Source organism: Nycticebus coucang, chromosome 2, assembly GCF_027406575.1.
Source record: "Nycticebus coucang isolate mNycCou1 chromosome 2, mNycCou1.pri, whole genome shotgun sequence".
Taxonomy (NCBI): domain Eukaryota; kingdom Metazoa; phylum Chordata; class Mammalia; order Primates; family Lorisidae; genus Nycticebus; species Nycticebus coucang.
The window spans coordinates 107,669,423-107,693,162 of record NC_069781.1 but is presented as its reverse complement, the minus strand read 5'-3'; the positions used below and the strand labels follow the sequence as shown (position 1 = coordinate 107,693,162).

The following is a 23,740-nucleotide window of genomic DNA, read 5'->3' as shown; positions in this document are numbered from 1 at the left end:
GTGAGACTCTGTCTCAAAAAAAAAAAAAAGTGCTCTTTTAGTGCTTGTCTAGGGCCAGGACCACCACAGTCTCATGGCCCCTCTGCTGAGGGCATGACACCTTAGCTACACTGTGAGTCCAGCAGCTCACTAATCCTTATGACCAGGCAGAGTGGCCAATGGCTCCTCAGGCATAAAAGAGGACAGGTTACTACCCAAAGGGCCTACAAGCAAAAGTCAGGCCTGGGGCCTGAAGTCCAGGCTCTGCTTGTTCAGCCCTCTTGAGTACCATGCTGACTGAGGCCTTCTATTTCCCTTAAAGAAGGCTCTTCACACAGGAAACAACTAATGGAGCGCAACAGCCAGGTACAAAATAGGTTGAGGGATGGAGTCCTCTTCAGAAGGCCAACAGGCATCCCACCCATTTTTCATTATTGTAAATATAATAACGTATCTTCATAATTTTAACACTGAATCCAAAAACACATTGAAAGGATGTTCAATTTATTTTGCTTATTAAGTAATATGACCCTTTTTAGAAACAGTTCTATCAGTAAAACTTCGAATAATAGTTTCATTCATATTTGGAAGATATTTCAGGAGTATATTTCAACTACTGCAGATAAGCGAAATATTTCCGTAAGTTTCTATGACCTATGAAACAGAATAACTTACCTAAAGCAAAGGAAGGTAGAGAGGCTTGTATCAGCCCACTCTAGTCTCAAATGCTGCCAAGCTCCCTGATCTGCAGCGTCAGGGCCTGAGTAGACACCGAGGCTGTACTCCACCCTGGCCTCTCTGGGCCTCCCAAACTGCAGCATGGGACTTCAACACTCAGGTTCCTGGAGGAGCACATAATTCTATTTCCTTTTATCATTATACAGTTAACTGCATCTTATAAGCTACCTGCCTCACCTCACCCTATCCTAGAGATTTACGTGTTACATGAAATAGCTTCCCATTGTCCTGAACACAAATGAAATACTCTTTACTTCTAAATCTAAGAAATCTGATGCCTACCTAACTAGCAGCTCTTAATGTTGACACTGACGTATGAAAAATCTTAAAACTTGATGAGAACCTTACTTTCTATTTCTTTTTCACGAGTTAGGTTCTAAATATTGGTATGTCTAACATTACATTCACAGACTAGTAAATAAGCATGATCTACTGATTAATAAGGCAGTACAAAACAATTTGGTTCCTTTCCTAGCTTCTCTCTTTGTAGATATTATCTAATGATTCAATCATCTCACTGTTCCCCTCTGAGCTTCCCAGCCCTAAAGCAAATATGCTATTCTATCAGTATAACCAAAGCTGTGGACAGTGAGGGATGACTTCATGGTTTCTAACTGATACACTTGGCTGGATGACAGCTCAGAGTCAAAAATTCACAGTGAATGGCTCACCATCATTGGTTACAGCGCCAACCACATACACCAAGGCTGGCGGGTTCAAACCCAGCCCAGCCCAATTAAGCAACAATGACAACTGCAACAGAAAAATAGCTGGGCATTGTAGTGGGTGTCTGTAGTCCCAGATACTTGGGAGGCTGAGGCAAGAGAATCGCTTAAGCCTAAGAGTTGGAGATTGCTGTGAGCTGTGATATCACAGCACTCTACCAAGGGCAACACAGTGAGACTCTGTCTCAAAAAAAAAAAAAAAAACAAAAATCACAGTGAATGGATATGATAAAGATGAGTTTAGGAATGCTAAGTATATACAAATCAAACAAATAAAAAATAAAACTTCCCAGTGTTGCTACACACTGAGGATTCTGAATCACATAAATTATGGACTACTGTTCATAACCAGCCTGAGCAAAGGCAAGACCTTATCTCTACAAAAAATAAAAAAATTAGCTGGGCATGGTGGTATATGCCTGTAATTTCAGTTACTGTGGAGGCTGAGGCAGGAGGATCGCTTGAGCCCAGGAGATTGAGGTTGCAGTGAGCTATAATGATGCCACTGCACTCTAGTCCAGGATCAGAGAAAGACGCTGTCCCACCAAAAAAAAGGCTCGGTGCCTGTAGCTCAGCACCTAGGACACCAGCCACATACACCAGAGCTGATGGATTTGAATCCAGCCCCTGGCCTGCCAAACAACAATGACAACCACAACCAAAAAATAGCCAGGCGTTGTGGCAGGCGCCTGTAGTCCCAGCTACTTGGGAGGCTGAGCCAAGAGAATCACTTAAGCCCAAGAGTTTGAGGTTGCTGTGAGCTGTGACACTACGGCATTCTACCCAGGGCGACACAGTGAGACTCTGTCTCAAAAAAAAAGAAAAGACTGCTAATGGACTTTCTATACATAGTATTTTGTAATTTTCATCAGATGGATTAAACAATGAAGCTTTCTTGTGTTTATTCCTTTTCCTTTTTAAACACAGCATCATGGATAAACAGCTGTCAAGGATATCTGGTTTTGCAATATTAAGCCTTCTTATTAGCCCATTCTTTTTATCATATTACATTTGTAATATTTTGCCTAAGTCTAATTTATTTTGTTCAGAGAGCTGGTATTCGATAAATTTATTATCTAATCAATTCAAAGTACCTCTTAACATGCAATACGATAACCTTAACCCTGTCAACATTTCAACCCAATACAAAAACACGAATATTTGAGAAAATAAAATTCTCAGAGTATTATGGAGATATTCAACAACTCTCCAAATTTTCAAAAGATGTAATTAGTTTTATAAGTGGAAAAAAAGGAAGACAAAATAAATGTAATCCTGCATATCAGTAATGCTCAATTTCTCCCCATCTAAATTATGAATGAAATGGTGCTGCCTACACAAAATGTGCGTGAAGGGGCACAACATAAAAGTGACCCAATACAATTTCTGAACTCATTTAAATCCAGGTGTGTATGCATTTCAGAATGTGACTTTAAAATTCTGCAACTTCTCACATCATTGGAAAACTAACTGTAGACTGCTTCTCTATTTTATGCCATATTCAGCTAATTTCAAAATATAAATGGGTAGCAATAAATAAAACATGACTGGATCCAATTTAAAAAAACCACTATAAATGACATTTAGAAGATAACTGGTAAAATATGAATATACCCCTTTTATTAAATGATATTATGGAATTCTTATTAAGTTAATGTGTTATAAGTAATACAGTTAAGTAAGATAAAGTCCTTATTTTTAGGTGGTGATGAAGTTGAAGTTTTCATAGATGGAATGTTGTATGTGTTCTTTATCTCCAAACACTTTGTGTCAAAAACAAAAAAACAAAAACACAGACATATATTTTATGGCAAAATGCTAACAACTGTTGAACCAAGATGGTGGACATATAAACAGTTTTCTATTCTTCCAAAATTTTATGTACTCAAAATTTTTCTTAACAAAAAGTTAGGAAAAACACACATGTAATATACTGATCTATCAATAGATTGAGCTGGTTTTCTTTTTTTTTATTATTATTAAATTATAGCTGTGTACATTAATGCGATTATGGGGCACCATACACTGGTTTTATAGACCATTTGACATATTTTCATCACACTGGTTAATACAGCCTTCCTGGCATTTTCTTAGTTATTGTGTTAAGACATTTATATTCTACATTTACTAAGTTTCACATGTACCCTTTGATGCACCATAGGTGTAATCCCACAAATCACCCTCCCTCCGCCCATCCTTCTCTCTCCTTCCCCTCCCTCTCCCTCTTCCCCAAATTCTTAGGTTATAACTGGGTTATAGCTTTCATATGAAAGCCATAAATAGTAGTAGGGCTGAGTATTGGATACTTTTTCCTCCATTCTTGAGATACTTTACTAAGAAGAATATGTTCCAGGATTGAGCTAGTTTTCCAGTAATTCTTTTCTAACCCAATGACATACCCAGCAAGTCTAGCTCAACTTAAGACATATACATATGGCCTGAGACCCTGAAAGTTTCTCCATATTGCTCTTCAAAGCAAAATAAGTCTTCTAAGAAACAAGCCTTCATTTGTGTCTAGCATTTAAAACAAACACAACATTTAACAGGTCTAACAAGCACAGGTGCAGTATTTTGAAGACCAGCTCATTACAGACTGCACTCCCCAAACTGCATTTCAGTCACGGCACCACCAGGAGCTTGAAGTCTCATTTACAGATCACATCACTTCATCTGTGAAAACACGTAAGGAAGGACTCTACGCCCAAACAAGTAATTTCTAAAGGAGGAGAAAAACTAATTTTTGGACAGAAGTTAAAAACAGCCAGGGCTAAGAACTGTCAGAGTGAAAATTAACATTTTATAGCATACCAGTGAGAGATACAAAATAAAAGGGATTTTAAACAGCAAGAGATAAAATGAAAAAAAAAAAAAAGCAGAAAAAGAATTCTACTTGAATTCTATTCAAGTATCACCAAAGAAAAGTATAAATTAAAATGTAAGAAGATAAACTCCAAATTGAAACTAACCACCAGTTAAAACCATTTATGGAGGGAGAGTAATTACGACATAACACAAATTTCACAGGAAAGCATGCCTTCAGAACCCATTCTGGAAGGAAGCTAGTCCCAGGGCAGAAAGCAGATAAAAAGTTTAAGTCCCTGTCTTCCCAATTCCCCAAGAGACAAAAGATAATTGCAACTATAAGAGTCACTACTAACAAGTGCAAGCTGAAGTCTCCGACTGGGACTGACTCATACCAACCTCACTCATTCATTACAACTATGCTCACACCAAACACGGAAGCTTTCCCACCATAGAAAGTCAAAGTTAAGTGTCTCCTCCTTAATGTTCAGTCCTATCACAACAGCAAGGGAATCCAAAGGGAGAAAGCTAAGAAAACACATCACGTGCTAATAAAACAATACAAATAGACCAATTCTATAATGAATTTGATCTCCCCCAGTATCCAAAAAGTATTAAAGCCTGACTTAGACAATTTTATAATTGTAGAAAATTACTAAGAAACTTACTATCAACTCTGCCAAAATATTTTGATCAAAGTGACAATTACTATATTACCTATTAAAATATTATTTTTAGGAAAATTAATATTTCCTATCTGCGTACATGGCATGAAGAATTCCTCAAAGGGACTTTTCAAGGACATTATAAATTTACCTAAAATACGGAGAAGGAAGAATGGTTGGTTATTTTTTAAGACAGTGCAGATCCTGAAATTAGGGGAAAATATACACCACTAACTTAGTAGCATATGGTACAATAAAGATCTAATTTATATTATTAAAGTAACAAAAAAATCAACAGTTGATTATTACAAATGGTGGAGATAAAGCAGAGTTTGTACCTTTAGTGAGGCTAGTGGATGTTCTGGACCAAGTAAACTCCAATGAAAGGAAGCCAGATCTTCATCAGGTAGAATGTGATTTCCTAGAACATAAACACAAATAACATAAAAGCAATCATCATAAGTGACACAGGGAAACTTATAAAATCTCTATATCTTGTCATCTATAGTAGATTACACCTGTTTGTTGATATACTACGTAAAACTTCCAAACTGAAATTGAGAATATTTCTTCACCTTTTAACATAAAGCAACAAACAGGCAGACTCTTTGCATCTTCCTTAAGAACCAATATAGTTCCAACCAGCATCCAAACTAAGACTGAATAAAATGTAAGCAACTTCCCAGCACTGTATTAAAAATAAATACCAGTTTGCAAGTTTAGTTTGATGATGACAGGATGTTAAATACCAACTAGACTCAAGTTTTCATTTGTCTGTGAAAAGCTGTGGTTCAAAATTATGTGAACTAGGTTCAGCAGCCAAATGTGGAATCAGAACAATCATAAAATCTTTCTTAGCAAGATTAAATGACAATGACTGTTGACTGTAACATGAATCTACACCCCCTCCCATAATTTCCATTACTGCCCACAAACATATATGACAAAGCCACCCTCTGCAATAATACTCATGAGTGCCATTAAGCTGTCCATCCTATCACCAGTGATTGTTGCAGTCTACAAATAAAACTGTGTGCAGTTAACAAATTACGTTTTGAGGGGAATACTCCACTTTGAGGACAGTGCTTTTACACCTGATATACTAATCTTTTATATGTTAGTTATCTCAATATAATTTAAAAGCAATAATTTCCCAAGTAATTGTGATTTTCATAACATTATTTAATCACCCCCACATTAAGATAGCAGATTCTTGAATTAGCTCCTGAAAGAAAGCAAAGGAAGGTGAGAGCATCTGCAACACTGCTATGTCGTAATATAGGCAGTCCCCAGATTAAGAATGAGATAGATTCCGTGGGTTTGTTCTTAAGTTGAACTTGTACGTAAGTTGGAACAGGTACTTTTACCTATTACCTGTAATAGCTTCCATTCATAAGTGCAAGCTGTACATAAGTCATATGGTTTGCAACTTGGAGACTGCCTGTATAGTATTGAGGATTTGTAATCCAAAATTCAAAATGCTGAAAATCTGAAACTTTCAGAGCACCAACATGATGACACAATGGAAAATTCCACACCTGGGTTCATGTGATGAATCACAGTCAAAACTCTGTTTCATGTACAAAGTTGTTAGAAGTATTTTATAAAATTACCTTCAGGCAATGTGTATAAGGTGGATAATGTGAAACATAAATAAATTTCTTATTTAGGATTGGGTGTCATCCTCAAGCTATCTCATTACATATATGCAAGTATTCCAAAATTTCAAAAAAATTCAAAATACTTCTCATCTACCATGATATCCAGATGAGCAAACCTAAGCCATTAATTGCCTAGGTTTAAAATATGGTTTGTTTTCCTGTTAATGGACTGCGTAGAATTTTACTGTGAGATATGAAGTGTCTGAGACTTTTCTTGCAGCTTTTTCTTTCTTTCTTTTTTTTTTTTTTTGAGACAGAATCTCACTCTGTTGCCCCAGATAGAGTGATGCAGTGCATCATAATAGCTCACTGAAATAGCAAACTCCTGGGCTCAATCAAGCCATCCTCCTACATGAGCAGCCTCCTGAGTAGATATGCACCAATGCACCTGGATAATTTCTTTTCAGTTTTTAGTAGAAATGGGGGACATGCTTTTGTTTAGGCTGAACTCCTAAACAGTTTTTTTAGATATGCGCCAATGCACCTGGATAATTTCTTTTCAGTTTTGCTTTCTTTTTTTTTTTTGGTGGAGACAGAGTCTCACTTTATCACCCTCAGTAGAGTGCCATGGCATCACACAGCTCACAACAACCTCCAACTCCTGGGCTTAAGCGATTCTCTTGCCTCAGCCTCCCGAGTAGCTGGGACTACAGGCGCCCGCCACAACGCCCAGCTATTTTTTGGTTGCAGTTCAGCTGGGGCCAGGTTTGAACCCGCCACCCTCGGTATATGGGGCCGGCGCCTTACCTACTGAGCCACAGGCGCCACCTTCTTTTCAGTTTTTAGTAGAAATGGGGGACATGCTTTTGTTTGGTCTGAACTCCTTGACCTCAAGCAATCCTCCTGCCTTGCCTTCCCTGAGTGTTAGGGTTATAGGTGTAAGCCATCGCACCCAGCCTTGAAGCTCCAGTTTAAAAAGCTATTAAGCCAACTCCAACATCAGTAACAGTCTCTATAAAAACTTGGGTCAACCACTTAAATGAATATTCCACCCAACCTTGAAATTTAGTAATCCAACAAAGTTATTTATTTAGCTACACTTTCTATTATAGTAGGGGAAAGAAAATTTAGCTTTCTCATTTAAGAACATGAAAATTTTTGTAAAATCCAAAGTAAGAAAGGTCACCGTGTTAGGAGCTTACCTATAACTTCCTTAAACTTTTTGAAGAGGATTCTAAGCCATAAACCGAACCGGCAGGCCAGGAGAGGTGGCTCACACCTATAATCCTAGCACTATGGGAGGCCAAGGCAGGTGGATTGCCTGAGCTCAGGAGTTAAGAGACCAACCTGAGCAAAAGCAAGACCCCCATCTCAAAAAAACATTAGCTGAGCACTATGGCAGGCGCTCAGCTGAGAGGCAAGAGGATCAACTGAGCCCAAAAGTCTGAGATTGCTATGAGCTATGATGCCACAGTACTCTACCAAAGGCGGCTAAGTGAGACTCTCATTTAAAAAAAAAAAAAAAGAAAAAAACCGAACTGACAAAATATTAGTAATGATTTTGTTTTTGTTTTCGCTTATTTCAAAATTTCACAAACTAGCTAGAAGTATGAGTTGCATTATCTCCCAAGAAATGTATTTGATGCTTCTTAAATATTCTTCCAGATTTCAAACAAACTAAAGCCTGTATATTCTGAGAGCATATGATTTTCACATGCATTGAAAGTCAATTAATAGGGCGGCACCTGTGGCTCAAAGGGATAGGGCGCTGGCCCCATATGCTGGAGGTGGTGGGTTCAAACCCAGCCCTGGCCAAAAAAACTGCAAAAAAATAATAATAATGAAAGTCAATTAATATGCCAATACGCCAAGTCCTTCTGCATTTAACATTTAAGCAAATACAGAACTTTCCAAATAATGTGCCACCCTCACTTTTAACATCAGAGGAAATATCCTTTTATAATATTTGAAAATATATTAGAAGATAAGTTTTAATCTTCCAAGTTCCAAAAGTCCTAAGAGTTCCCCTAATAAATCGTATTACTAAATTTCAGATTAGATCCAAATAAAGTCAATTTGTAAAATGAATACTCTGGTTTTTCTTCCGTTTGAATAAGCCAATTGGTAAAATGAGAATTTTGTTGAGTCCTTGCTATACAATAAAACTCAAAATGCTATCACAACATACTATGTAAAAAATTGTGACTCCCTCACTATAATTTCTACTTGTGTAAAACTACTTTGGAATGTTTATAAAACCCTTCCAATAACTAAGAATTTCTAAAAAAGACCCACAACCTAGTTACTCTTCCAAAAGACTGGATTGCACTGCTAACCTCTACAAAATACAAACTCTGAACAAGCAAACTGTGAGTGCTAGAGACCACAGTTTCACCACACAGCTTCCAAAAAGGTCCCAGTGTGTCCAAACCAGCCCTTCACTGAAAAAGGAACGCTTCACTGCAAAACATATTTACTTATATTTGGATACAAATCTGACAAACTCTCATCAAATTAGAGCTGGATATTAAAATAGCTTGAGATACTCACATTGAAAGCATAAGAAAGTGTAGTTAACAAAAGAGAAAAGAAAGAAAATAACTATACAATGCAAATTTAAATGACAAAATAATACTATAACCTCTTAGAAAATTTTGGGGTTTTTTTTGAGACAGAGTCTCACTATGTCACCCTGGGTGGAGTGCCGTGGTGTCACAGTTCACAGCAACCTCAAAGCCTTGGACTTAAGTGATTCTCTTGTCTCAGCCTCCCAAGCAGCTATGACTACAGGCACCCACCACAACACCAGGCTATTTTTTTGTTGTTGTTGCAGTTGTCATTGTTGTTCAGCTGACCCTGGCTGGGTTCAAACCCACCAGCCTCAGTGTATGTGGCTGGTGCTATAACCACTGTACTACAGGTGCCAAACCAGAAAATTTTATTTTAGTTAAAAAAAAAAAATTACTATGTAAAAGCTTTGTTAAAACAAGATTTTTTGCCCTTTCTGAATATTCAGCATAAGAAATTCCTCCAAGAGAAGTCCAAAGACATTTATGGACTTGTAGGTTCTAGAAACAAGATAAGATAGTTTATTTTTGTTTTTCTTTTGAAGTAGTGAATGCCTTAAAAAAAAAGAGGCAAAAACATTAAAGTGTTAACTAACTCCATACCATATTTTCTCTTACTAGAAACGTACTTTATGCCAAAGGTTTAAATGCCTAATTTCATAGTTAGCATAGGTTAAGATCTATGACTTAGAAATGTTATTTTTCAGTTTGATGAAAACATTTCAAATTGAATATAAAACCAGCACATTGTACCCCATGATTGCATTAATGTACACAGCTATGATTTAATAAAAAAAATTAAAAATTTTTTTAAAAAAAAAGAAATGTTATTTTTCTAAAACTTTGAGTTCATTCACAAAATAAGTTTTTCAATCTGGACAAAACAATACATAAACCAACACTTAAGACAGAAACTACCTCATTATCAGCTATCCCAAAAAAATAATACAAAGTAAGAAATGCAAAGAGCCCATTCCCTGGTTCTTTTAAATTTAAGATATGCATACAAAACATTCAAGTGCTGAAATATTTAAAAGATCAATACACTCATTATGCTAATTCCCTTATAAAATAAAAGTTTTCATAGTGCTCTACCTACCTAACAGAGCAGCAAAAATAGGAAAACGATTTGGATTCAGGTCCAGTTGCTTGGCAACTTCATGCATCAGATATTGGCTTGTTGTGAGACTTTTCCCATTCCGGCTCAGTTTTAGGGCATGGGCACTGAAATAGTAGGGGATGTTGCACAGTGCATAATCAGAGTCATATGCAACCAAGCCATGGAAACCATTCTCTCTGCAGAAACCAATCACTTCTTGATGGTGATCCTCAATGCTCTGTGCAACCTAGTAAATGAGAAGAAAACCACATCAGATGTAGGAACACTGGAGCATCATGCTCAGTAAGCACACGTTTGTACAGAAGTCAAAAAATTATGTTTACAAAAAACTATCCAAGAAAGCCAAACAGTCAAAAAGTGCCATAATAAAGTGTGCAGTATACTGCTCTGATAAGTATCTGTGAGAAATCAAATTAAAATCATCTCCTGTCAGTAACTTACACTCCTATCAAGACTGCAAGTCAATCTTCAATTCTTGTCAAATTTAAAGCTCACCCTGCTTGAAAACACACAAAGTTGGCTGCTCCCTGTGGCAGTATTTTGAAAGTAGGGGGCAGAAGAGGAAAACAAAGAGAAGAGGAATAAATAAAGGAGGAAATAAAGGGAAGGAGAAAGAGAGAAGACACCTGTCTTCAATGAAACCAAAACAGTTTCTTCAAAGTGTATCAAATGTGTCAAAAGGTGAAATAATCAGGACTTTTAAAAAAACTATAAAAGCCAAGCATGATCCCTCACCTACCCTGCCTACTAGTTCTTACCCTCCTAAGGCATTCAGTACATGGGACAATATATGAATGTGTGCACTCACCCAAAAAACAGCTGCCATGTGCTTCTTCTGTGTCTCACAATGTCAGGACTACCCCATTTGGACTAGGTCTAAATTGATGAAAAACATAAACTAAAGCTTCTTTACTTCTACTGAATCCCCACTATGAAATATCAATACCACCTTAGATTTCTATGACCCATGAAGGAGAAGGCAGAGAAGCAACAGCTTTGAGAAGTGAAAAGTCCTCTGGACTCTCTCTAGTCCTAAAAATATACCAGTAAGACCTAGGGAAAAAAAAAAAAAAAAAGAAATGTTCTTCTAAGTGATTTAAAGTCCAAGACCAAAACTCCTCCTGTTTCCCATCTCCATTCATTCAACTAAAATTCTAGCAGGTTTTTGTTTCTACAATTGATAAGGTCATTTAGTAATTCAAACTTTAAGCTAAATCAGGTAATTCAGTGAATAATGGAAAATTAACTTTCCATAGAGCCTTAGAGGAGAAAAAGATATTCTTATAACCTTAAATACCTAAAACTACTGTCCAATGTGTGGCTATGCTGAATGAAAATTTAAATGAAATTAAATTCAAAATTAAGTTCAAACATATAGCAGTCACATGTGACCAGCAGCTAACACATTAATTGTACAGCAGAAATATACAACATTCCAATCCTTCTGCTCAGAGAATTCTCCTGGACATCACTATAGAATTAACTTCATTTCTAACTTTCCGGCTTTCCTAACAAAAGTGGTTAAGAAAATTTTGTTGGAAAGTTAGCTATACTGAAATCTTACTGAGAAGCAAAGCAAACCTTTTAAAGATGCATATTTAAAGGAAAAATAACTTTCTGGATTCTCTCAGCAAATATTTCATTAAATTTTTTATTTTGGGCAGTGCCTATGGCTCAGTAAGTAGGGCGCCAGTCCCATATACTGAGGGTGGTGGGTTCAAACCCGGCCCTAGCCAAACTGCAACAAAAAATAGCCAGGTGTTGTGGTGAGCGCCTGTAGTCCCAGCTACTCGGGAGGCTGAAGCAAGAAAATCACCTAAGCCCAAGAGCTGGAGGTTGCTGTGAGCTGTGATGTCACAGCACTCTACTGAAGGCGATAAAATGAGACTCTGTCTCTAAAAAAAAAAAAAAAAAAAATATTTTATTTTATATGAAAAACATAGAACAGCATCTAATTAGTCAAATAATGTTCTATTTCATAGTAAGAGAATGCTGCTGTATCCCTACATCTAGAAACATTGTACACCAGGTTAAAACAGAGTAATTAAAAAAAATATTAAAAAATGGCTGGCTTCATCCTCTAACTTCTAGAAATGGTAATCTTTAAGTCCAAATTCTTTACTTCAAATCACTTTATTATATAGAACTTTACGTTTGCAGTGATTTTTTTTTTTTTTTTTTTTTTTTGCAGTTTTTGGCCAGGGTCAGGTTTGAACCCGCCACCTCCGGTATATGGGGTCGGCGTCCTACTCCTTTGAGCCACAGGCGCTGCCCTACAGTGATGTTTTAAAGTATTTTTAAATCTAGAAATTACTGGCTATTTTTCAAACATCTCCTTAATAGTTAATCTGTATACTCTATTAAAAGAGACTTAAAATGAAAGGAGATAGTGAACACTATTCCCTTCTCTCCTAACCCCTCCAAGGAGGAGTTCTAGAAAAGGTTCCAGGATCACTGCTAGTTCCCTAAGACTCATGTGTCTTGTAGCCAAGGTCGGGCCAAATTAAAATGGAGGTTGAGAGTAGGTTAGAGCCCCACCCTGCTTACCCCAATAAAAGAAAGTTCAAAGATACCCAGGGCTAACTCTCTGCCAGTTAGTTAGTAGTACCCAGAGCAATGAGTACTACAGGGCAGTAAAGAATCCCTGGGTGAGAGAAGGGGATGTAGTCCTAGAGTAGGAAAAAAAGCATGTCACAAGGAGATGGCCCTGACCCAATCCTCCAAGGAATACAAAGGCTCAGAAATGCGTGTGGCATGTTTCTAGCACAACCAGCATGCTGACCCTGGGATTAAGGACAAAAGTGGAAAATGATGAAGTCTCAGAGTAGCAGGGATCGGATCTAATCTGGCAGCTTTCAAATGACGTTGTTAGAGTTGTAAAACAGTAGGCAAAATATTTCAAGAGCTTGTAAAACGTTCATATTCTTTGACCCAGTAACCTCACTCCAGGAAATGGAGTCTAAGAAACCAATTCATCAAATAAAAAACACTGCAAGCATAAAAAGGACCACAATAGACTTCCATGAGGGGGAAAAAAAAAAAAAACATTGTAAAGATAGGCAGATACAGCAACTACACTGTATTGTGGAGAATATGATAAAATATTAAAATTATTTTAGAATACAATATCATGCATATACAGCTATGTAAAACTTTGTGGGAAAAGACTGAAAAGAAAAAAGCAAAAACCAAAAAGAGTTGTATCAGGGTATTAGAATTGTCTTAAAAATCCCTTTGTACAAGATAGAATCCAATAAAAAGCTGAGGAAGTACTATTACAAGCCATTCCTACACTCTGGTCATCTCTGCTACAGTACTTCTTTTTACATATCTGTCACCACAGAGCAAACACCTACACTACACAGAGCTCCCCCACTCAAGTAATCAAGATCAGCACCTTTATCGCAGTGCTAAGCCAAGTTGATGTCCTGTGCCATGTAGGGTGCTAAGAAGGACCCCAAACTTCTGGGCTATCCCTTCCTGAAATTCACAGCTATAATTTAATCCCGAGAAAGCATCAGAAAAACCCAAATTGGGAGACAAAACATCTCATCAGTAGTCCTCAAAAGTGTCGGATCAGAAAAGCGGAGGAGCTGCCCCACACCAAACGGAAGAGATGAGGGGTCCTGGATAGGGCCCCCAAATAGAAAAGGACACTGGTGGGAAAATAGATGAAATCCAAATAAAGTCCCCAGTGTAGTAAATAGTACCCTACCAATGCTCATTTCTTAGTTTCAATCACTCCCTAGTAGAAAATATCCCTGGAAGCTGAGTGAAATATATTGGAAACTCTCTATACTACCTGTGCAACTTTTGTATAATATTAAAATTATTCCAGCTAGTTTATTTTGGGGGAGAATAAATAGTTTATTTAGAAAAAATATTTTACAAAACACAAGATACCAGCTGAAAGACTATTTTAAGCCACTTTATTAGAAGAACAAATTAGCCAACAGGCAGTAACCTGAAAAAGGAAAACCCCAGCCGGAACAGCAGAGTCTCAAAAAGCCTATTATACGAAAACGGAAATCTTCCCAGACAATTGAAAGAAAGAAAGATTTCACAGTATGGAATCTGGTTAACTGTAAATTTATAAATGAATTTAGTCAAACAACTAAGAACTAACTAAGAGACCCAATGAACAATTCCTCAAGAGTGAAGTAAAGCCTGGTAAAAATATGGTCAAGAATATGATAGGGGTGAAAAGATGACACAATGAAAAGTTTGCTTGGGGAAAGGAAAAAGATTGTGGGCTGCATCAAAGTAAAATAAAAATTAAGTACACAGCTTAAGCTTTGGAGATTCAGTGTCTGACAGACTTAGGCTCTGTCTTTTCTTGTGGTCCTTCTCTATGCTAAGAGACTCACTCACTCACTCAATCTGATCCTCTTCCCTGGTCTTCTAACATCTGGCTCAGACTAGGCATAACAGTACAATGAAATTCATATTTCTAGTTCTTAATGTTAATTTCAGAAGTGAGTTTAACAACTAAATATAATATAGAGATGATTTCATTTTGAACTCCTCCAAAGTATAAAACAACTTAAAAAATTAAGCCCTAAAAACTACTTAAAAGGGAATCACCCACCAAAGGTAATCACACACCAAACATAAATCAGCCTTTGAATTATGAGCTGCTTCATCACTGAAAATTCCCAAGCTAGTAACTGCTGAGACCATCTCTCATTTTAAAAGCACTGAGCCTTGAGTAAGTTTTGCCAGGGCTACCATTACCACAGTATCAAAAGATCAAGGAAGGGAAACTCTAAAACTCTTTCTGTATCTAGCCCTGAGCAGAATTCTTCAGCTCATGTCAAGTGATGAAGGAGCCAGTGTCTAACACAATGCCCCAGCCTGGGACACATCAGCATGGGAATCATTAAACTTCTCAGCCTCTTTCTCCCTGCTTACCCCATCCCCAAGAAATATGGTAGTTGTAGCTAGTGTTCAGGAAAGCAGCATTTTGGGTCCCAAGAAACCATTTTGTAGTTAGCTTAAGATGGTAATTTTCTGCTACTATAAATTTACCACAAATACCTTAGAAAATGTTTTTATCTCTGGCGGCACCTGTGGCTCAGTAACGCCAGCCCCATATACCGAGAGTGGCAGGTTGGAACCTGGACCAGGTCAAACTGCAACAAAAAATAGCCGGCCATTGTGGTGGGTGCCTCTAGTTTCAGCTACTCAGGAGGCTGAGGCAAGAGAATCACCTAAGCCCAAAAGCTGGAGGTTACTGTGAGCTGTGACGCCACAGCTCTCTACCAAGGGAGACAAAGTGAGACTCTTTGTCTCTTAAAAAAAAAGATGAAGGCTATAACTCAACTATAGCACAAGAATATAGGGAAAGGGCTAAGGGAGGGAAAGGGAGAAGGGAGGTTGGGGAGGAGAAAGGTTGGGGTGGAGGGAGGGTAATTGGTGGGGCCACACCTACGGTGCATTTTAGAATGGGTACAGGCGAAACTTACTAAATGCAGAATACAAACGTCTACATATAATAACTAAGAAAATGCCATGAAGGCTATGTTGAACGGTGAGAATATTTCAGATTGTATATGAAACCAGCACATTGTACCCTTTGACTGCACTAATGTACACAGCTATAACAATAATTAAAAAAATAAAAATAAAAAAAATGTTTTTACTAATAGTTTGAAGTTTCATCATTAAAAAAGGCAGATATATCAAAATTCAACATTTTTAGAAGAAATTATAACTAAAATAATTCCAAACTTATTTGGCAAGTATTTATTATTTATTAATTCTGAAAAGCACCTATAGCAACAACCCTGTAAGAACAAAAACATAACACTGTCACTTACTCCTAATCTCCAGTGAAGAAATACTTCTACAGTGAGGTTTTCTGTCTCTGGACCCAAGACGGGGTGAACTCCACTGCCTACTTTAACATTTCTGCACTTTCATCTCTTCATCTGTAAAAATAATACTCCTCTTACCTCATAGGATAGCTGTGATGACTTAACATACTACATATAAATAGACCAGAATCATTAATAAATAATAAGTACTTGGCAACTGTCCATTACTATTTATTTTTAAGTAAGCTAATTGAAAAAGATTTCTTTTTACGTTTCATACAGGGGCCTCAAATGCTATGGGTTCTCACATATAGATTTTCTGACACTAAGAAAAATACCACATGTAGTTGTTCTTCAGAATAATTTTACACCAACTCGGAGAATAATGTGACACATCCTCCAGCCAGCCATCTGATTTAGAAGATATAAGTCAACCTGATGGGAAGAGGATAAAATCAACTTAAATTCTCTTGTTAAAAAGTAAAAACAAGGGCGGCACCCATGGCTTAGCGAGTAGGGCTGCCAGCCCCATATACCAAGAGTGGCGGGTTGGAACCGGGCCCCAAATTGCAACAAAATAGCAGGGCATTGCAGCAGACGCCTGTAGTTCCAGCTACTTGGGAGGCTGAGGCAAGAGAATGTCTAAGCCCAGAAGTTGGAGGTTGCTGTGAGCGTCATAGCATAGATAAAGCGCCCTTTATCTACGGAGGGCGATAAAGTGAGACTCTGTCTCTGAAAAAGAAAAGCAAAACAGGCAATCATAGCACTCTGGAGGCTGAGGTGGGTAGATTGCTTGAGTGCAGGAGTTAGGAGTTTGAGACTAGCCTGAGCAAGAGCAGGACCCTGTCTCTGCTAGATAAAGAAAGGAAGAAACAAAGAAAGTAAGAAAAATAAAATCAAAACAAGGCTTGGTGCCTGTAGCATAGTGGTTACGGCGCCAGCCACATATACCGAGGCTGGTGGGTTCGAACCCGGCCCGGGCCAGCTAAACGACAAAGACAACTACAACAACAAAAAAAAAGAAGCCAGGCGTTGTGGCGGTCACCTGTAGTCCCAGCTACTTGAGAGGCTGAGGCAAGAGAATCCCTTAAGCCCAAGAGTTTGAGGTTACTATCAGCTGTGATGCCACAGCACTCTACCGAGGGCAACATAGTGAAACTATCTCAAAATAAAAACAAAACAAAACAGGCTTTTTTAGGTGGGTAAATTTTGCTCAGGCTTCTGTTCCATACTCTGGGTCTTCAGACTTTTTAAACAGTTCTCTGTCCCTCAGACAGTTGGAGGGCTAAAGTATAGTTTAAACAAAACAACTATGAACAAATTCCTATGCACACTGCCCATATCTTATTTTGAAGTAAAAAAACAAAACAGGAACAAATACAATCACACCGCCGCATGTGGCCCGCGGGTCGTAGTTTGAGGACCCCTGAAAGTCAACTCCAATTGGTGGCAGATTTTCAGTATTTACATTAAAGGGCAATTTCAAGCATTGTACATCAGCAGTATCTCGAAACAGAAAATTCTCCCCTTCAAGAAACCTGAAATCACAGCTGAATAAACTTATTTTATATACTATATCTCATTTATTCTATAAGAATAGGGTGCAATAGTCTTTTTTTTTTTTTTTTTTTTTTGAGACAGAGTTGCAGGTTGCTGCCCTGGGTAGAGTGCTATAGCGTCACAGCTCACAGCAACCTCCAACTCTTGGGCTTAAGCGATTCTCTTGCCTCAGCCTCCCAAGTAGCTGGGACTACAGGTGCCTGCCACAATGCCTGGCATTTGGGGTTGTAGTTGTCATTGTTTTTTAGCAGGCCTGAGCTGGATTCGAACCTGTCAGCTCCGATACATGTGGCTGTCGCCCTAGACACTGAGCTACAGACACCTAGCTATAGATGCTGAGCCTGGGTGTAGTCTTAAAAGATAAAACATTTCTTTTAAAATTAGGGAATGGCACATGAACAGATGTGCAACATGACTAGTCATTAAAGAAATATAAATCAAAACCACAATGAGAAAATGTTATCCTTTGCATCATTAGAATGGCTATTATAAAACAAACTAAAAAACCCAGAAAATGTGTTATCAAGGATATGTAGAGAAAATGGAACTCTTATGAACTGCTAGCGGGAATGTAAAATAGTGCAGCTTCTGTAGAAAACAGTATGCTGGATCCTCAAAAATCAAACCCAGAATTACCACCTTATATAACTCCACTTCTGAGATGAAAAATGCACATTCTGGGCGGCGCGGCTCAGTGGGCAGGGTGCCAGCCCCATATACCCAAGGTGGCAGATTCGAACTCAGCCCTGGCCAAACTGCAACAACAACAATAACAACAACAACAACAAAAAATAGCTGGGCACTGTGGCGGGCACCTGTAGTCCCAGCTACTTGGGAGGCTGACGCAAGAGAATTGCCTAAGCCCAGGAGTTGGAGGTTGCTGTGAGCTGTGTGACACCATGGCACTCTACCGTGGGCGATAAAGTGAAACTCTTGTCTCTACAAAAAAAAGAAAGAAAGAAAGAAAGAAAAAATGCACACTCATGTTTAGTAGTACAATGGCCAAAAGGTAGAAAAAATCCAAGTATCCATCCATCCACAGATGAATGGATAAACAAAATGTGGTCTGTCCATACAATGGAAGGAATATCATTCAGCCTTAAAAGGGGAGAAAATTCTGGGGCGGCACCTGTGGCTCAGTGGGTAGGACGCCGGCCCCATATACCAAGGGTGGCAGGTTCAAACTGGGGCCCCAGCCAAATTGCAACAAAAAAATAGCCGGGCATGTAGGGCGCTGGTCCCATATGCCAGAGGTGGCGGGTTCAAACCTAGCCCTGGCCAAAAACCAAAAAAAAAAAAAAAAAGAAAAAAAATAGCCGGGCATTGTGGTGGGCACCTGTAGTCCCACCTACTCAGGAGGGTGAGGCAAGAGAATGGCCTGAGCCCAGGAGTTGGAGGTTGCTATGAGCTGTATGAGGGCACGGCATTCTACTGAGGGAAACAAAGTAAGACTCTGTGTCTACAAAAAAAAAGGAGGGGAGAAAATTCTGACATGTTACAATATGGATGAACCTTGACAATATGTTAAATGAAATAAGCCCGACATAAAAGGGCAAATGCTGTAGGATTTCACTATAAGAGGGACCTAAAGTCAAATTCAGAGACAGCAGGTAGAATGATGGTTACCAAGTGATAGGAAGAGGAGAGAATGGGGAGTTACATTTAGTGGGCACAGAGTTTCGATTGAGGATAATGAACAAGTTCTGAGGATAGATGTGGTGATGACTGCTCAACAATATGAATATACTCAATGCCATATAGTATATCTCATTTAAATGGTTAAGATGATAAAGTTTAGGATTTTATGTTATGCATATTTTACCACAATTTAAAAAACCAATAATAATATATAGAAGCATTTCACCCTGTCTCCCTATCTTCTCAGAAAGCCAAGCTGCTTGGCTCCAAAATTTAACTTCCTATTTGTCAAAAGACAGAAGTTTTATTTTTCCCTTTCAACAACAATAATTAGCATGTATGTATAAAGGTACCTCACCATCACTGACACATTCAGTAATCACTCTTGTGATTCTCCTCATGTTGCATAGTATTGGAATAAACATTTCTTTTATTAAAAATAATAATAATAATTAGCAACAGGTTGCAACAAGTTGTACCTACCATGCTATACCAAAGGTTAATATCTTTCTTTCTTTGCAATCTCTTTAGCAGACTGGCTGTTGATATTATCTAAGTCTGGTTCAATACTTATTGAATTTGATAATATAGGATGAATATCCCCAATCTGAAACGCTGAGGATCAGATGTCTTTTAGAATATTTGTATTATACTTACTTGTTGATTATTCCAAATTCAAAAATCTGAAATCCAAAATGCTCCAATGCGTACTTCCTTTGAATATCATGCTAGCACTCAAAAAATTTCAGATTTTGGAGCACTTCAGATTTAGGATTTTGGGATTTTGTGTAAGGATGCTCAACTTGTAAAACTGTTTTCTTTCTCTTCTAAAAAAAATAAGGGAATGAATGTCATAAAAGAAACACAAACTAAACTTTATACACTTCTAAAAGAAAAAAAAAATGATAAAAGGAAACACCCACATTATTTATATTATTTATTTAGTCTGCTAAATTACTCTCCGAATGACATAGCTAAATAATAGCAGATTATTCTTGATAAAATTTCACTCCAAAGTACAAAACATCAAAATTTAATTTTCAGAATTTAGGAAAGAAAATCTCAGACTGATACCATTTAAGATAATGACAACTGCAAACTCTTTATAGGTCGGGGAAACTGAAAAACCTCATCCATGTAGTCTAGTAATCCCCTCCAACAGTTTCAGCTGATTTGTTACTAATGTTCATAAATAAATGCATTCTAGCTTAGAAGATAATGCATTTCTTTCTTTTTTTTTTTTTTGTAGAGACAGAGTTTCACTTTATGGCCCTCGGGTAGAGTGCCGTGGCCTCACACAGCTCACAGCAACCTCCAACTCCTGGGCTTAAGCGATTCTCTTGCCTCAGCCTCCCGAGCTGCTGGGACTACAGGCGCCCACCACAACGCCCCGCTATTTTTTGGTTGCAGTTTGGCCGGGGCCGGGTTTGAACCCGCCACCCTCGGTATATGGGGCTGGCGCCTTACCAACTGAGCCACAGGCGCTGCCCAGAAGATAATGCATTTCTGACCTGTGAAAAGTCAACCCTTCAACAATAAACCCTCCAGTATACTTTTCTACACTAACTGGCAAAATGCCAACAACATGGTAAATTCTTTTTTTTTTTTTTTCTTTTTTTTTTTAATCAGTCTCACTCTGTCACTCTGGGTGGCCTTTGCATCACAGCTCACTGCAACCTCAAACTGTTGAGCTCAAGCAATTCTCCTTCCTCAGCCTCTCAAGTAGCTGGGACTTCAAGAGCCTACTAAAATGCCCAGCTAGTTTTTCTATTTTTAGTAAAAAAAGAGCAAGATGGGGTCTTGCTCTTGGTCAGGCTGGTCTGAAACTCCTGAGCTCAAGCAATCCCCCTGCCTCAGGCTCCCAGAGTGATTATAGGCAGGGGCCACCACGCCCAGCTAGATTTAATTCTTCTCAAAAAAATTTATTCCAGAGACAACTAAGAAATGCCAAATGACTGGGGCAGAAAAGTATTATGATGTATCACAGATCTTGAACTTACCATAATGCAGACTTACTATCCCCTTTACAAATACAGATACATGTCATGTTAATTCCACCTTGTCCCTAAAATGCCTAGAAATAATCCCTATGATGCCTAGAAACAATATGAGAAAGCCAGATGTAACAGGAGAAAAGATGGCTAATTTCTCTAAGCAGTCACCTCTTTTATGCCCTCAACACGTTTCTTAAGAAACATAAAAGGCTTATTCAAAGATAACCTCCTACAACAGGTAGCCAACCTGAGACCAGTGATCTTTGGAATTAACTCTACGCTGACTTGGAAACTTCAACTTTTTATCATCTCTATGCCATCATATTACCTTTCATGAGGGCAGTAATGGGTAAATTATTATATCCATCTACCAAATATTTTCTGAACACATAGTACTTGCCAGGTATTGTTCTGAGGGCTGGATAATAGGTAAGGTATTCATGTGACCTACTTTCAAGAGAAAACGTAAAAATGAAATAAATGATGAGCTACAGAGATATTTGAAGAATAAGAATATTTCCATCTGAACTATTTTTATGTCTTTTATTTAAAACATTTTTGTCTATTAATTCACTGGATCTTTTTTTTTAATTCTAAAATATCAGGAGTGCTGCCTATGGCTCAGTGGGTAGAGCACTGAACCCATATACCAAGGGTGGCGAGTTCAAACCTGGCCCCAACCAAACTGCAACAAAAAATAGCCAGGCATTGTGGCGGGCGCCTATAGTCCCAGCTACTCAGGAGGCCGAGGCAAGAGAATCGCCTAAGCCCAGGAGTTGGAGGTTGCTGTGAGCTGTGATGGTAAGGCACTCTACCGAGGGCGATAAAGTGAGACTCTGTCTCTTAAAAAATAATTAATTAATGAATTAATTTTTTTTTTTTTTTTGTAGAGACAGAGTCTCACTGTACCGCCCTTGGGTAGAGTGCTGTGGCGTCACACAGCTCATAGCAACCTCTAACTCTTGGGCTTACGTGATTCTCTTGCCTCAGCCTCCCGAGCTGCTGGGACTACAGGCGCCCGCCACAACGCCCGGCTATTTTTTTGTTGCAGTTTGGCCGGGGCTGGGTTTGAACCCGCCACCCTTGGCATATGGGGCCAGCGCCCTACTCACTGAGCCACAGGCGCCGCCCTAATGAATTAATTTTTAAAAATATATCAGGCTAGGCATGGTGGCTCAGGCCTGTTATCCTAGCACTATGGGAAGCTGAGAAGGGTGGATCACCCAAACTCAGGAGTTCAAGACCAGCCTGGGCAAGCAGGAGACCCTGTCTCTACTAAAAATAGAAAAAACTAGCTGGGCATCATGACGGGTGACTGTAGTCTCAGCTAGTTGGGAGGCTGAGGCAAGAGGATCATCTGAGCCTAAGAGTTTGAGGTTGCTGTGAGCTATGATGATCAGGCACCCCACTCAGGGGGACAAGGTCAGATTCTGTCTAAATAAATAGATAAATAAATATCTCTTTTTACATGTCATTTGACATTTATTCCTGTGATTAGCTTCTTCCCATTAGTACAAGTTTCAGAGAACTACCATGAAGAGCAATGTGGATCTAAAACTTGGTTAGAGATGAGGTATATATGTATATGTATGTATATTAATTTAGAAAGTTAAATTTTTTATTTTATTTTATTTTGACAGAGTCTCAAGCTGTTGCCCTGAGTAGAGTGCAGTGGCATCATAGCTCATAGCAACCTCCAACTCTTGGGCTCAAGATATCCTCTTGCCTCAGTTTCTCTATTTTTAGTAGAGACAGGGTCTTGTGTTTGCTCAGGCTGGTCTAGAACTTGTGAGCTCAAGCAATCCACCTACCTTGGCCTCTCAGAGTGCTAGGATTACAGGCCTGAGATACCTAGCCCGGCCTAAGTTTTATTTTTGATTACTTCTCTTCCTAGTGTTAGAAATCTATATTTCAAACGTCTATATGGCTTTACAAAGGCCCCAAGTTTAGAATTCTTTTATTTGTTCATACCAGGATTTCCTTGCCTTGGCACAACTGATATTTTGGACCAGATAATTCCTTGCTGTGGGAGGCTGTTATGTAGAATCATAGAATATTTGGCAGCACCCTTGGCTTCCACCCAATAGATGCCTATAGCTTACACCCCACCACATTCCCCCACAACTGAGACAACCAAAAATGCCTCCATACACTACCAAAAGTCTCCTGCCAAATGTCTCAACTCTCAATCCCAGTTAAGAATCACTCACAGGTCTCCACTGCGTAATATATTATTCTACGATATAGAAGAAAGTTCCAAACATTAACCCAGGTAAGGATTTAAATGAACCACACACACAACCCCTAACTGTAAGCTCTCTAAAGGTTTCCTTCCTGTCCTGTTCTGTTCATTCCCTCAGATCTGAGCAATAAAAGGTGTTCAAATATTTGCTGAAAGGAGAATTAATCATTGGCAACATCAGAAAAGAGAGTATAAGAAATTTGGGGCCAGGTGTGATGGTTCATGACTGTAACCCTAGCACTTTGGGAGGCCAAAGCTGATTGAGTTTAGGAGTTTGAGTTTGCTGTCAGCTA

The 23,740-nt window shown here is 38.5% G+C and overlaps 1 protein-coding gene across 6 annotated transcripts in view; it reads right to left on the bottom strand.

The window, feature by feature from the left end:
* FAM120A (family with sequence similarity 120A) overlaps positions 1–23,740 on the bottom strand; it is a 124,481-nt gene that overhangs the window by 94,370 nt on the left and 6,371 nt on the right. For all 6 annotated transcript variants that reach the window (XM_053578419.1, XM_053578403.1, XM_053578411.1 and 3 more), the window contains exons 2-3: positions 10,177–10,423; positions 5,248–5,330 (exon numbers count right to left, since the gene is read on the bottom strand). In XM_053578419.1, coding sequence (XP_053434394.1) covers positions 5,248–5,330; positions 10,177–10,423 — 330 coding nt within the window. The remainder of the gene's footprint in view (positions 1–5,247; positions 5,331–10,176; positions 10,424–23,740) is intronic.